The sequence below is a fragment of the Podarcis raffonei genome, chromosome Z, assembly GCF_027172205.1.
Source record: "Podarcis raffonei isolate rPodRaf1 chromosome Z, rPodRaf1.pri, whole genome shotgun sequence".
Taxonomy (NCBI): Eukaryota; Metazoa; Chordata; class Lepidosauria; order Squamata; family Lacertidae; genus Podarcis; species Podarcis raffonei.
The window spans coordinates 17,635,011-17,647,252 of NC_070621.1; the positions used below are offsets into that span (position 1 = coordinate 17,635,011).

At 44.8% G+C, this 12,242-nt stretch overlaps 1 protein-coding gene across 4 annotated transcripts in view; it reads right to left on the reverse strand.

Annotated features, from left to right (window-relative positions):
* Window positions 1-3,027: 3,027 nt before the first annotated feature.
* Window positions 3,028-12,242, reverse strand: part of FAM163B (family with sequence similarity 163 member B) — a 49,505-nt gene continuing 40,290 nt past the window's right edge. For 2 of the 4 annotated variants that reach the window (XM_053374547.1, XM_053374546.1), the window contains exons 2-4: window positions 9,008-9,105; window positions 6,114-6,229; window positions 3,028-5,107 (exon numbers count right to left, since the gene is read on the reverse strand). In XM_053374547.1, the coding sequence (XP_053230522.1) occupies window positions 4,694-5,107; window positions 6,114-6,206 (507 nt within the window). In that variant the 5' untranslated portion in view covers window positions 6,207-6,229; window positions 9,008-9,105 and the 3' untranslated portion in view covers window positions 3,028-4,693. The remainder of the gene's footprint in view (window positions 5,108-6,113; window positions 6,230-9,007; window positions 9,106-12,242) is intronic. The other 2 variants (XM_053374550.1, XM_053374549.1) reach the window with 1 other exon arrangement.

The window sequence follows — 12,242 nt, forward strand, 5'->3', positions numbered from 1 at the left end:
ACAAAGTCAAAGATAGGTTTATTTTTTTAAAAGTTTTTGTTCTTAAGAGTCCAGAAGGCCTGTACAACCACAAGGCAAAATGAATGAAAATCCATGAAATATTTCAATTAATTTCAAAGATATACAATGAAGGGCCATGGGGTTGGGGTGGGGAGATGAGCACGGAGTAAATAATAGGAAGATAATAAACACAACCACAATTTTAATGCAACAAATGGCTTTTTTTTTCTTTTTGAAAATAAAAATGCCATCGAAAAAAGTGCAAGTTTTAAGAAGAGTTGTACAAAATTTACCCAGAGTTCTGTAGAAGTAGCTGCAATTACATCAGATCACTTCAAAGACTGAGCACAGCAAAATGGAAACTTGTCATACAGGACATGGCCTAGGATAGTGAGAGTCAGGCCCGTGCAGGGGGTGGGGTGGAGTGGGGTGGGTAGCCGGGTACACTTGTCCTGAGTCTCAGGGGGCTAAGCTGGCTGGGGGCGCCACCAGGGAACAGCTGCTTTTTTGTCTGAGTTTATAACTTTATCCTAACAAGACTCTAGCCCCTGGGCCTCAGACAAACTCTACACCGGTCTGTTGAATGTTGTCACAAACTGGATGGCTGTGGGGGCAGGCAATGGGTGGGGGGGGAAGACACCAAGCAGTAACAGAATTGGCATGTCCATTGATATAATAATACCCATTGACATAAAATACCAATGTTTCTAGTCAATGTTGCAGAAAGATATTTTGCACTTTGGACAACCATCCACACCCGCCCCTTCAGGTTGTGTACATCCATCTCTATAAAGTTCCACAACCTTGAAGGCTTTGAACCCCAAACCACCAATTGGAATGTTAGTCCCTTGAACGTTGCAAAGTTATTCCTGGGTGGAGTTTTACAAGTCCAGGAAACGGATGACATTGCTAACGGTCTCCATCTTTGTGCTTTCAGACTGGAAGTGCTTGTGAAGCAAGATCCTTTGCTCATTTGGAAGGATTGAGGTGACCTGCTTTAATTTTGACTGAAAGGCCACAAGTTGGTCCCAGTGTTCTAGGGCACACCCACACCATACAATTAAACCACTCTCAAGCCAATATAATAGTTGGCGGGGGGGGTCCTGTTTGTTCAGGATGCTGAGAGCTGCTAGGAGGCCCCTCGCGGAGATACAAGGACTGCAGATCAGTGACAGAGCATCCGCTTTGCATGCAGAAGGTCCCAGGTTCAATCCCCAGGTAGATCTGGGAGGGACTCATGCCTGAAATCCTGGAGCGCTGCAGCCAGACAATACTGAGTTAAGTGATTGGGTAGAAGGCAGCCTTCTATGTTCCAACAATTCCCAGCATCCTTTAACAAGCTACCCTACAAGGATTCTTTGTGGGGGAGCCATAGCTGTTAAAAGAGCTATAGAAGTGCTTTAAGTATATGGTATGGTTGTGATCTTAGGCTATGATGAGAGCGTTCAGATGAGAGCAAAGTTTTTTTTTATGAGAGTTTTCGGATGAGAGCAACTACAGAGGACCATAGGAATTAAGACTCTTCAGGCTCACAGCATGAAATTTTGCCAAGCTGGGCATTATTTTCAAGGAAGTAGGCCGAGGCAAGATGGATGTCTTCTCACTTAATTATTTTAAATCTCATTATTTTAAATAAATATTTTAAAAATTTATTTGTTTTAAATCTCTTGGTTCAATCCCGAACCATTGGCAGGGTCTCTCTATAATATTTAATATAATATTGATTGCAGCTGTTTCAAGGGTGCACTTTTAGCTATAATGCAGTCCAAATGTTTGTTTGAACGAAACAGTTATTTGCCATCTTCCACAAATTGCTGAGTGTCCAGAACACAAGGCCCAATCCACTAGCTACTTCTTTTGCCTGTGCTCCCCGTGAAATGAATGTTTCTTGAACTCATGTATGAGCAATGTGCTTTAATTCAAGATGCCCCACCCCATGGAATTAGAAAAGAAATCCAGATGGAGCTCATTATGTGAATGGCTGTTGACTGAACCTGGTTTCCTTGCCTTTTGCTGAACTTATCTCCAGTCTTGCTATTCTCCCCTTACAGATTCAATGTAACAAGGGGCTCCCTGCATTGAAGCATGCATCTCTGGGAGGGTTCCTGAAATTTTGGATAGGGGCAAGTCGATGTAATATCCTGCAGAGCAAGAACATGGCCATATAATGGCAGGTCTTCCCTAAAATAGTTTTGCTTTTATTAGAAACATGAACTTGACCCCGTATAAGGTTGTCTGTCCAAACAAGATTACATGATCAGCTACTCCTCTGTCAATTCCTTGCAGAGGGGTGCTAGCATCAGGTGTTTAGTACATTTTAAATCTGATCACATTTACCATTCACGAGTGTTGAAACACGGTATTGAGTTGACAAGGGACGTGAGTGGGAAGAACCAATCTGGGCATAAGAAGTAGCCATGGTACTGGAGTAATGCCACCACATTTTTCTCTATGGCTTGCATGATAGAGAGCCTGGCTTCACTGATCCATGCTCTGATAAACCTCTGGGTTAGATTGCTGCAATGTGCAATATGTGGGCCTGACCTTGAAGACTGTTTGGGAACTGCAGCTAATGCAGAATAACGGGGGCAAATAGAAAACCTTAATAGACCTGTTCTGGCTGGCTGTGCAGACCTGTCAATCTTCATTTCCCATCATTTTCCCACTCTTAAATTCAGTTCTCCACATTTCCACGTCATCAGCACTCCAGTGCAAAATTCTTATACCATACACATATGTGTATGCGGTTTTTCCTAACATATAAATTGTTGCAAAGGAATTTCTCCCAATATAATGCATTTTCACAGACAGATACATTTTTATATGCACACTTTACCCTAATATATGCATTTTTGGACATTGGCTGGAGAACTGCATTGCAAAATTCAGAGAAGTGCAAATTTCAAAGGGTAGCTGTGTTTTGGGCCGTGCATCATGTTGGAAATTGCAGATTGGCTAGGTTTGCCTTAAAATGCAAACTGAGTGCAACAGCTGCACACTCCTAGACTGAGGTGAATGGGGCACTACCTATAGGACTACATCTGACCCTCCCGCCCCACCTCTGATGTAGAACAATGGTGCTAAGCAAGACAATATTAATAGATCTCCCCGTTTTCTTTAAAGATGGGAGCACACCAAAGTCAAAAGTGCTAAAATGGTGTGGTTGAATGGTGTGGAGAGCCTTTGTCCCTCCAGCTGTTGCTGAACCACAACTCCCTTCAGCCCCAGCAAGCATGCCCAGAGATCCCAAGGGATGATGGGAGTTGTAGTTCAGAAACTTCTGGAGGGCCAAAGATTCCCCTCACCAGGACTGGAAAACTCAATCCATTAACTGACAAAATACGGTTTCTTCTTCTTTTCATTCATGGCAATATCCAGAGGTCATTTCTTTAGAAGTCCCTGCTTACTCCCTGGGAGGTGGTGGGTCCTAATGAGGTGAGATTATGTGCCAGGTGGTTGGGTGGCATTTGTGGCTTGTTATTTAGTAAAAAAATAAAATAAAGGCAAGATTGGATTTGTCTCCAGCCAAGGTCCTAGAAGACATCTGAAATGTTGTCACACGAAGGCAGGCAACAACCGCACATCACCCAGTCAGAAAATAAAGGAGGGCACAGCGGCAATTCAGCATGAAGCATGGGGTTGCCCTAGAGCTGCCCCCCTCCAACATAGCCTTGTACTTGCAGACTTTCATGACAGCAAATGAAAAGGGGGGAAATCTAACTCTTACAAAAGGATGCCCTGTATCAAAATCTTCTCATATACAGTGGTACCTCGGGTTACAGACGCTTCAGGTTACAGACTCCGCTAACCCAGAAATAGTGCTTCAGGTTAAGAACTTTGCTTCAGGATGAGAACAGGAATTGTGCTCTGGCGGCGTGGCAGCAGCAGGAGCCCCCATTAGCTAAAGTGGTGCTTCAGGTTAAGAACAGTTTCAGGTTAAATACGGACCTCCAGAACGAATTAAGTACTTAACCCGAGGTACCACTGTATCTCTATCTATCTATATATATACAGTGACACCTCGTGTTATGTACCATCCCCCTTATGAATGCTGCAGGTTACGCACTCTGTTAACCCGGAAGTAGATGCCCCTTGTTGCGACCTTTGCCCTGGGATGCGAGCAGAAGTCGTGCTCCGGTGGCGCGGCCGCAGTGGGAGGCACCATTAGAGAAAGTGCGCCTCATGTTACGAGCGGTTTCCTGTTACAAACGGACTTCCAGAACGGATTAAGTACGTAACACGAGGTACCACTGTATGTATCTATCTATAGCTATCTATAGCTATATATAGATATAAAAGAAACTATTGTCAACACTAAACTTTAGAAAACCTATATGCACCCATCAAATCTATTAATTCTCCCTCCTCCCCTTTATACAGTGCATTATTTAATAGGTATATAGATAATTATCCATCGTTAACATATAAATACATTCATCATTTTTAAAAGACTCTCTGTGGGTATTTTTTTTTTGTCCTGTAAAAGAGTGACGCCATGTTATTATTTTTAAGCCACAAGGGTATTTAGGGAAGGGGGAGGGGAAACACCCTTTCACAGAACCAAAGAATTACAGAGTTGGAAGAGACTCAAAGGATCATCTGGTCCAACCCCTTACAATGCAGGAATCAGCAGGATATGTATGCCACCAACGTTACCCACCGTCGAGCTGCGGGTGACAGCTGCTGGCACTCATTAGACGTCCGTGCTGATGCTGCGGCTGCGGGAGAAAGCCTCCCGCATGGCTGAGAGGCGGTTGGGGTTGAGGGCCTGGAGGCCACTCATGTTGACGGGCAGCTCCAGGTCTTCCTGGCTGATGGCCTTGTAGTTGATGAGGTCGCCCCCATTCTGGACCTCCTCCTCCTCTTCCTCCTCCTCCTCCTCTGGCTCCTGGAGGAAGAAGGTGGGCGGCTCATAGTGTGAGCAGTTGGGGCATACTGTCCGGCACTGGGAGTGCTTCTTGTAGGGGGAGGAGGAAGATCGGTACAAGGATGGGCCGTTCGTCAGAGCCACGTTGCGGTTGCAGTGGAGAGGCGGGATGTGGGAATCCATGCCAAAGTCTGGTTCATCTCCGTCCTCTTCGGACTCCTCCTTCTTGCAGCAGTAATACTGGGGGAGGCAAAGAGGGGAAGAGGCAGGGATTTGATGAGAAGGTGGCTGTACGTCTCACCATGTCTCCCTTTCAGGTTGACATTGATGCTTTCCCACGACATCCACAAAAACTCCAAGCAAGCACATCGCTTCTACTGCCCATGCTCAAAGAATTCTGGGAACTGTAGTTTGTTAACGGTTGGTGGGAATTGTAACTACAGGTCCTAGAATTATTTGAAGGAAAGAATGAACTTTGAATGTGCTTTAAATGTATATTGTGTACACAGCAGTAATAACAATAATGATAACAATAATAATAATAATAATAATAATAATAATAATAATAATAATAATTTTTATCCCACTTTTCCCCCACACTGGGGCTCAATGTGGCTTACACAAACTAAAACAACGGAGATAAAATGCAAAAAAGTTAAAAACATATAGAAGAAAATAATTTAAAAGTAATTAAATTCTAATAGAATCTAAACAATATAAAAACAACTCTATCAAAATACAGATAGCAAAAATAGCACAGCACTATTATTAACCCTTAAAAAAGCAGTCAGTTCTTAAAGGCCTGTTGGAATAAAACAATCTTCACCTGCCAGCGGAAGGAGAGCAAAGAGGGAGCTCGTCTGGCTTCTCAAGGGAAGGAATTCCAAGAAGGCCCTTTCCTGCATCCCCACCAAGATGGGTCTGAACAAAGGGCTACTCAGAGCTCAGGCGGGTTTGTATGGGAGAATACATTCCTGCAGAGAGCCTGGGCCTAAGCCTTGAAGCACTATTATACCACTTTAAACAGCCATGCCCCCCCCACTCCAAGAATCCTAAGAAATGTGGTTTGATAAGGTTACTGAGAGTTGTTAGGAGATTCCCCTCTTCCCCTCACAGCTACAGTTCCCTGGAAAGATCATTACAACATTCTGAAATTCATAGCTCTGTGGTCACCTGTTGCTTCACCCACCTTTGCCTCTTCTCCTTTAAAACCCCTTCTCCCCGCACACTTTTATAATTGAAATACCTGAAGCCTACAATAGCAGAGAACCGCTATGATACACAGTAATATGACAGTCGCTAATATTCCGCCTGTGATGACCACAGTCCCGGCTGTCATTCGACCTCTTCTCCATTAACACCCTGGAAGACACAAGAGGTGTAAAGAGTTAGGAGCCAGACCTTCAGGCAACAGAGTAGTTACTGCAGCTTGGGGCCAGAGTAGTGGCCTCAGTGATTGGGGTAGCGGTGAGATTTTCCGACGGCGTGTGCCTGGATCTCTGCACAGGGTACAACTCTCAGGCCATGTGCCCTCCACCCGTCATTTCCTCTGGGTTACGTTTTCCTCCCTCTGTCCTAGCACTAGAACTCCTGGATTTCCAATGAAGATGAATGCTGTAAATTTCAAGACAGATAAAAGAAATGGCTCTCCTTCATTGAAAGTTTTGAAGCAGAGGTTGGGTGGCCATCTGTCACGGATGCTCTAGTTGAGTTTCCTGCATTGCATGGGGTTGCGCTAGATGACCCTTGGGGTCCCTTCCAACTCTACAGTTCTATGATTCTACGACTTCTTCATGCAGAACACAGTTAAACTGTGGAACTCCCTCCCACAGTAGGCAGTGATGGCCACCAACTTAGATGGCTTCCAAAGAGGGCAATGGCTGTGCTCTGCCTCCACGCTTGGAGGCAGAAATGCTTCAGTTGCTGGAAACTACAGGAGGGGACAGTGCTTTTGTGCTCAGGTCTTGCTTGGGGGCTTCCCATAATGAGTATCAGGTTGACTCCTGTGAAACCAGGATACTGGACTAGATGGGCCATTGGTCTGATCTAGCAGGGCTCTTCTCATGTCCTTATGACCAAAAAAACCTCATGGAGCAGGGAGTACAAGGGTGAGGGAGCTCTGGGTGCAGTGAGGTTTTTACATGTAAGTCTTCTCCAGCCTGCCGTGGTACAGTCCAAGCCAGGCTGTGCCATATGATAACAATTGCGCCCACGTTCCAGTGGTTGAAAGCTGGGCAGCCCCACCTATCTGTCAGAATTGGCCTGGCAACCAGATCCTGTTCCCCATCAATAAAAATAATAAAAATCACAGCTAGTACAGTATAGTGGCTAAAGTGACCTGGGAGAGACCAGGGTTCAAATCCCTTCTTGGCCACTGGATGCCCTTGGTCACAGCTATTGCCTCTCATGCCAGGGTTGTTGTGGGCATTAAATGAGGAGGAGAACCATGTTTGCCCACTTGAGCTCCTTGGAGGAAAAAGTGGGCTATAAATGCAACCAACCGACCAAAAAACTGACCAATCAATCAATCACTCACTCACTCACTCACTCACTCACTCACTCAAACCACTGACAGAGTAGAGGAAGCATCTGTTGTTGCTTGGTGGCAGAGCCTCAGAATAAGAAGGGGTCTCTTTCATCCTTTTAATTTTCAAGCAGAGGATGCCAAGCTCTTTCCCCACAGACACAACCTTTCTAAATCTGTGCAGACGGTGGCGAAGCTCTGCAGAAACACCCGCCGGTGCCTCCAGCCCACCTTGCAGTGCCAGCTGGCTGGAATCTGCGACAGCTAACGAACCCGTTAGACAGGCACTCTGGAACTTGGAGGCCTCTGTAAGAGGCCGCCTTGCAAGCAGGTGTACGGGAAAGGAGGTGGCCCCATGGGGAGTGAGGGAGCCAGACCCATGCTCTTCTCAGCTTTATTTTGGATTTTATTCAGGGCTCTGCACCTCCTCTCAGACTTGAATGCCACATCAGGCAGATGCTACATGCAGGAGAAAAGATGCCTCCCCTTTATCCAAGAACAATATCCGGCACTCTCAGACACAGATATACATTGCAAGCTGCCTATTCTCGAGTCAGATCATTGGCCCATCTAGCTCAGTATTGTCAACACTGACCAGCAGCAACTCTTCCGGGCTTCAGGTAGGGGGCCTTGCCCAGTCCTTCCTGAAGATTGAACCCGGGAGTTCCTGTGTGAAGAGCAAATATTCCATCGCTTGAGCATTCATAGTAAACGTATCTTAAGGCTTCTCCTCTGTTCAGCAGTTGGCACCTGCTTAATCTCTTCCCAGGTGGAGTTGTGCAGACCTTGTGATGTAGGACAGTCATGGAGCTGGGATACTTTTGCTGGGTCTCGATGAGTGTCTGCAGCCACCTCAGCATCCTCATCGCCCTCCAGTGCAGGCACCTGTAGTATTGCTGCTGCTTGGAATCTGCTCCTCTGCTTCTTTTTCCTGTTCATAATCAGTGCTAGCTGGTGTGACAGTAGACGGCAGACCTGGCCTATTGTATATCAATTCAGGAAAGTACATGAGGTCTTGTGTCTCTTCCTCTCACTGCCCAGAAAAAGCATTTTACTGTTCACTGTGCTCATCAAAATGAACCACTCTTCTTGCACTGACCTTTCCTACTTCTAAGTCCATAACTCTGTAACCTTTGCCTCCAGAAGTATATCTTAGCATAGTTTCTCGTTCTACCCTGGAGTTCAGCTTGCTTATTCTCTTTGGGTATATAGGCAATGCTGCCAAATACATGCCTGTGTGATAGGTTAAGTACACTTCCATGTCAAAGCTCAAAAGGTGTGCATGCTGCCCCCGCAGTCTGTTCTGGAGATACCCTGCAGTGGCTACTGCAGCTCCCCACATGCATTTGAGGAGGCCAGCATCACTCAGCATGCATCAGGTCATCTCTATAAACTCTAAAAAATTTTCCTTCCAGTAGCACCTTAAAGACCAACTAAGTTAGTTCTTGGTATGAGCTTTCGTGTGCATGCACACTTCTTCAGACACGGCTACCTTTCTGTATCTATAAACTCTGTATCAGCTACTGAGCTCTGTTGTGGGGTGTGACTAACACTCCTCCCATGTGTAATGGCTTCCTCTTCCAGGAGGGTTCTCATGTGGTTTGAAGTAAACTCACCACTGTTGTCGTTCATGAGAGTTGTAGTTTCCCTCTGCAACTTGTTGCTCACCATGGCGAGGTACTTTCTGAATATATCCACTGTCTCACTTTTCTCCCTGAGGAGGTACAGAACACAGTATCCTGAAAAGTCATCTAGAAAAAAATAAAACGTACTCATTTTTCCCTAGCAAGGGAACACTCAGTGGACCACATACATCACTATAGACTACATCAAGCACTCTGGTGCTTCTTTGTTGAGTATATAAGGGGTGAGGGGGAAACGGTTTAACACTTTTCTCAGTTAGGCAACTTACGCACTTCATTGCGGTTGGTGCACTCTGGAATACCTTCTCCCCTCTTGCAAGCTCCTTGCATTTCAGTTCCCTAATGACTTGTGGCCAAGCCTTCTGTGCCAGAGCTCTGGGTCTGCTTCAGCCTTCTGAGGTTCTGCGATATTAGTCACCATCTCCGGTCACCTGGCATCTTCAGTCTTCAAACTGCACACAGAAACCATTTTTTCTGTCCAAGGTGGATACATTGAACATGCTGCAATTCAAACAGGACCTGTTCCACAGGATTCTCTCTCAGTAGATTGCTTAGCTTGCAATTTGAGGTTCCTGCACCTGCACCACATATTGTTATGGTTTTGCCATCTGCAGCTTGGATATTGCCATCCACTGATGGGTCAATATTGTTAATGCCTCCAAAGATTTTTACACACACACACACACACACACACACACACACACTCATGAGTCCATTAATCATCTACTTGATTTTGTTTACAGTTATATTCTTCTCTTGCAAAAGAAGGCCCTTTTCTTTTCTTTGCTCCCCTTACTTTGGCTTGCTTGCTTAAATGCAGGGGATCTTCCTGAATTTGGGCATCACACACACACAAAAATCTGGAAATGTGACCTTATTTGCTGTATTTGAAGCAAACAATTTTTCTGAGTGTAGTCTTGGCTCTCCTTTGGGACTGAGACGCATAGTTTGTCTTGTATCCCTGGCTGGAAAGCTTGCTCTTTTCTCCACACTTTCCTCTCTCAGGTGCTCAATCACATCTGCTAGCCTTAGGTTTGGTTTGTCATCCACGAGAGTTTTGAAATTTAGGTCCTAGTGACCTCAAGAAATAGCAAGCTTTCTGTTCCTCATCCATTTTGTATTGTTTAGATTCCAGCTTTTCAATAATGGTTAGGAACTCTGTCATGTGACTGTCACAGTCCTTCTTGGCTTCAAGTTTTAATTTAAATAGATTTCTCACCCAGGCATGGTGGGAACCCCTTGCTTGTGAATCCAAGTGCTTTTTGCAACTTTTCAAGCACCTGAGCAGCTGTATCATCTCTTTTTGTGTGAACCATTTGGGTCTCTGAAATACTATCCAGAATGATAGGCACCATCAATTTATTCTCTTGTTCCCACTCCTTTGAGGCTTTGTCCTCACTAGGTTTCGCTTTCTCAATACATTATAAAATAGCTTTCATATCATGTTTGGCTTCTAATTGTCTTTTCCATTGGATGAAATTGCTTCGTGTAAGCTTAGGTAATTTGAGACTTTCCTCAACAATGGAATTCCTGCTATCCAGTTTAGAAAAATCAAAAATGGAAAAATTCCCAAAAAGGGGGGGGGGGAGAAAGGAAAAATATTCAAAAATTAAAATAGGGAAAATCACAAAAAAATAAAACATTCTCAAAATCTTCAAAAGTAAAATAAAATTATTTAATCCTCTTTGCTAAAACCCCAAAGCAAAAAGCACCGAGCAGAATAAGAATCCTTTAGTATAACTGCTTTGCATTAGAAGAGTAGATAGACAAATGAGGGGTGAGTTTATCCGCTCACAATAGAAACAAAGCAAACAAAAGACTGCCTGGGAAAGCTTCTCCTTCACCTTGAGGCTAAGAAATACAATCTCTCTGAGTGCACTTTAAAATCAAGCCTAAAAAATCACCCGAAAAGGTCAAAAGTCTCTGCAAAATGCTTTCACAACTCTGGGATTTATTCTCACTCTGGGCCACCATAACCTTATGCTGGGAAATAACTGGGGAAGACCAGGTTAACCCTGAAGTCCCACATGTGTAAAGGTAAAGGTAAAGAGACCCCTGACCATTAGGTCCAGTCGTGACGGACTCTGGGGTTGCGGCGCTCATCTCGCTTTACTGGCCGAGGGAGCTGGCGTACAGCTTCCGGGTCATGTGGCCAGCATGACTAAGCCACTTCTGGCGAACGAGAGCAGCGCACGGAAACACCGTTTACCTTCCCGCCGGAGCGTAACCTATTTATCTTCTTTGAGGTGCTTTTGAACTGCTAGGTTGGCAGGAGCAGGGACCGAGCAACAGGAGCTCACCCTGTCACAGGGATTCGAACTGCTGACCTTCTGATCGGCAAGTCCTAAGCTCTGCGGTTTAACCCACAGCACCACCCGCGTCCCTTCCCACATGTGTAGGAAACTGCAAAAGAAAAAAATGGCTGACTGCCTTTATTCAAAAAAGTGCAGGGCTTGACTCACCCTTTAGCCAACAGCTGCTGCCCCCGGCCACAAAGTTTAAAACAGAAGTAGGTGCAGCATTTGCAAAGTGCAGGAAATATAGGTTTTTAGATCCTTAAATATCCCAGTATGAAGCACTGACAAAGTGCTCCCCCACTTCTACCCCTCTCAGAATGAATAGACAACAACCTTAAGTAAGTTGAAATGCTTTACTTACAGTAATCAGAGGTCTCACTCATGCATTGTTCAATGTTACAGCAGAAACAACAGAGGCAAAGTATTCTTGGTTACAAAATATAGAAGTTGGTCTCAAGCACGCAATCTGAGTCTGAAGCCCCAACCTCAGACGTCTGCTCAGTTACATGGTTAAAGAGAGAGAGAAAGAGACAGATAGTGAGAGAAAGGAACAGGAAACAACCATTAATTCCGAAGGTGACGGGACATAACCTAACCAAGCATTTACTAGCAAATTACAGCACTGTGGTCCGTAATCTCTTCATTTACTAACTAGCACAGATATTCATTGTTAGGTTTGACTTCAAAATCTACCACAATCTTAAATCCTGATTCTGTCTTCTGCAACATAAATTACTCCTCCCAGTTTGGTTTCCTCTGCAAATTTGATGAGCATCCCCTCAATATCTTCAGCCAATATGTTTGTAAAGACATTGAACAAAAGGCCCAGGACAGAAATCTGCGGCACCCCACTTGTCAGTTTTCTCCTGGATGATGAAGAACAATTAGTGAGCACTCTTTGGGTTTGGCAA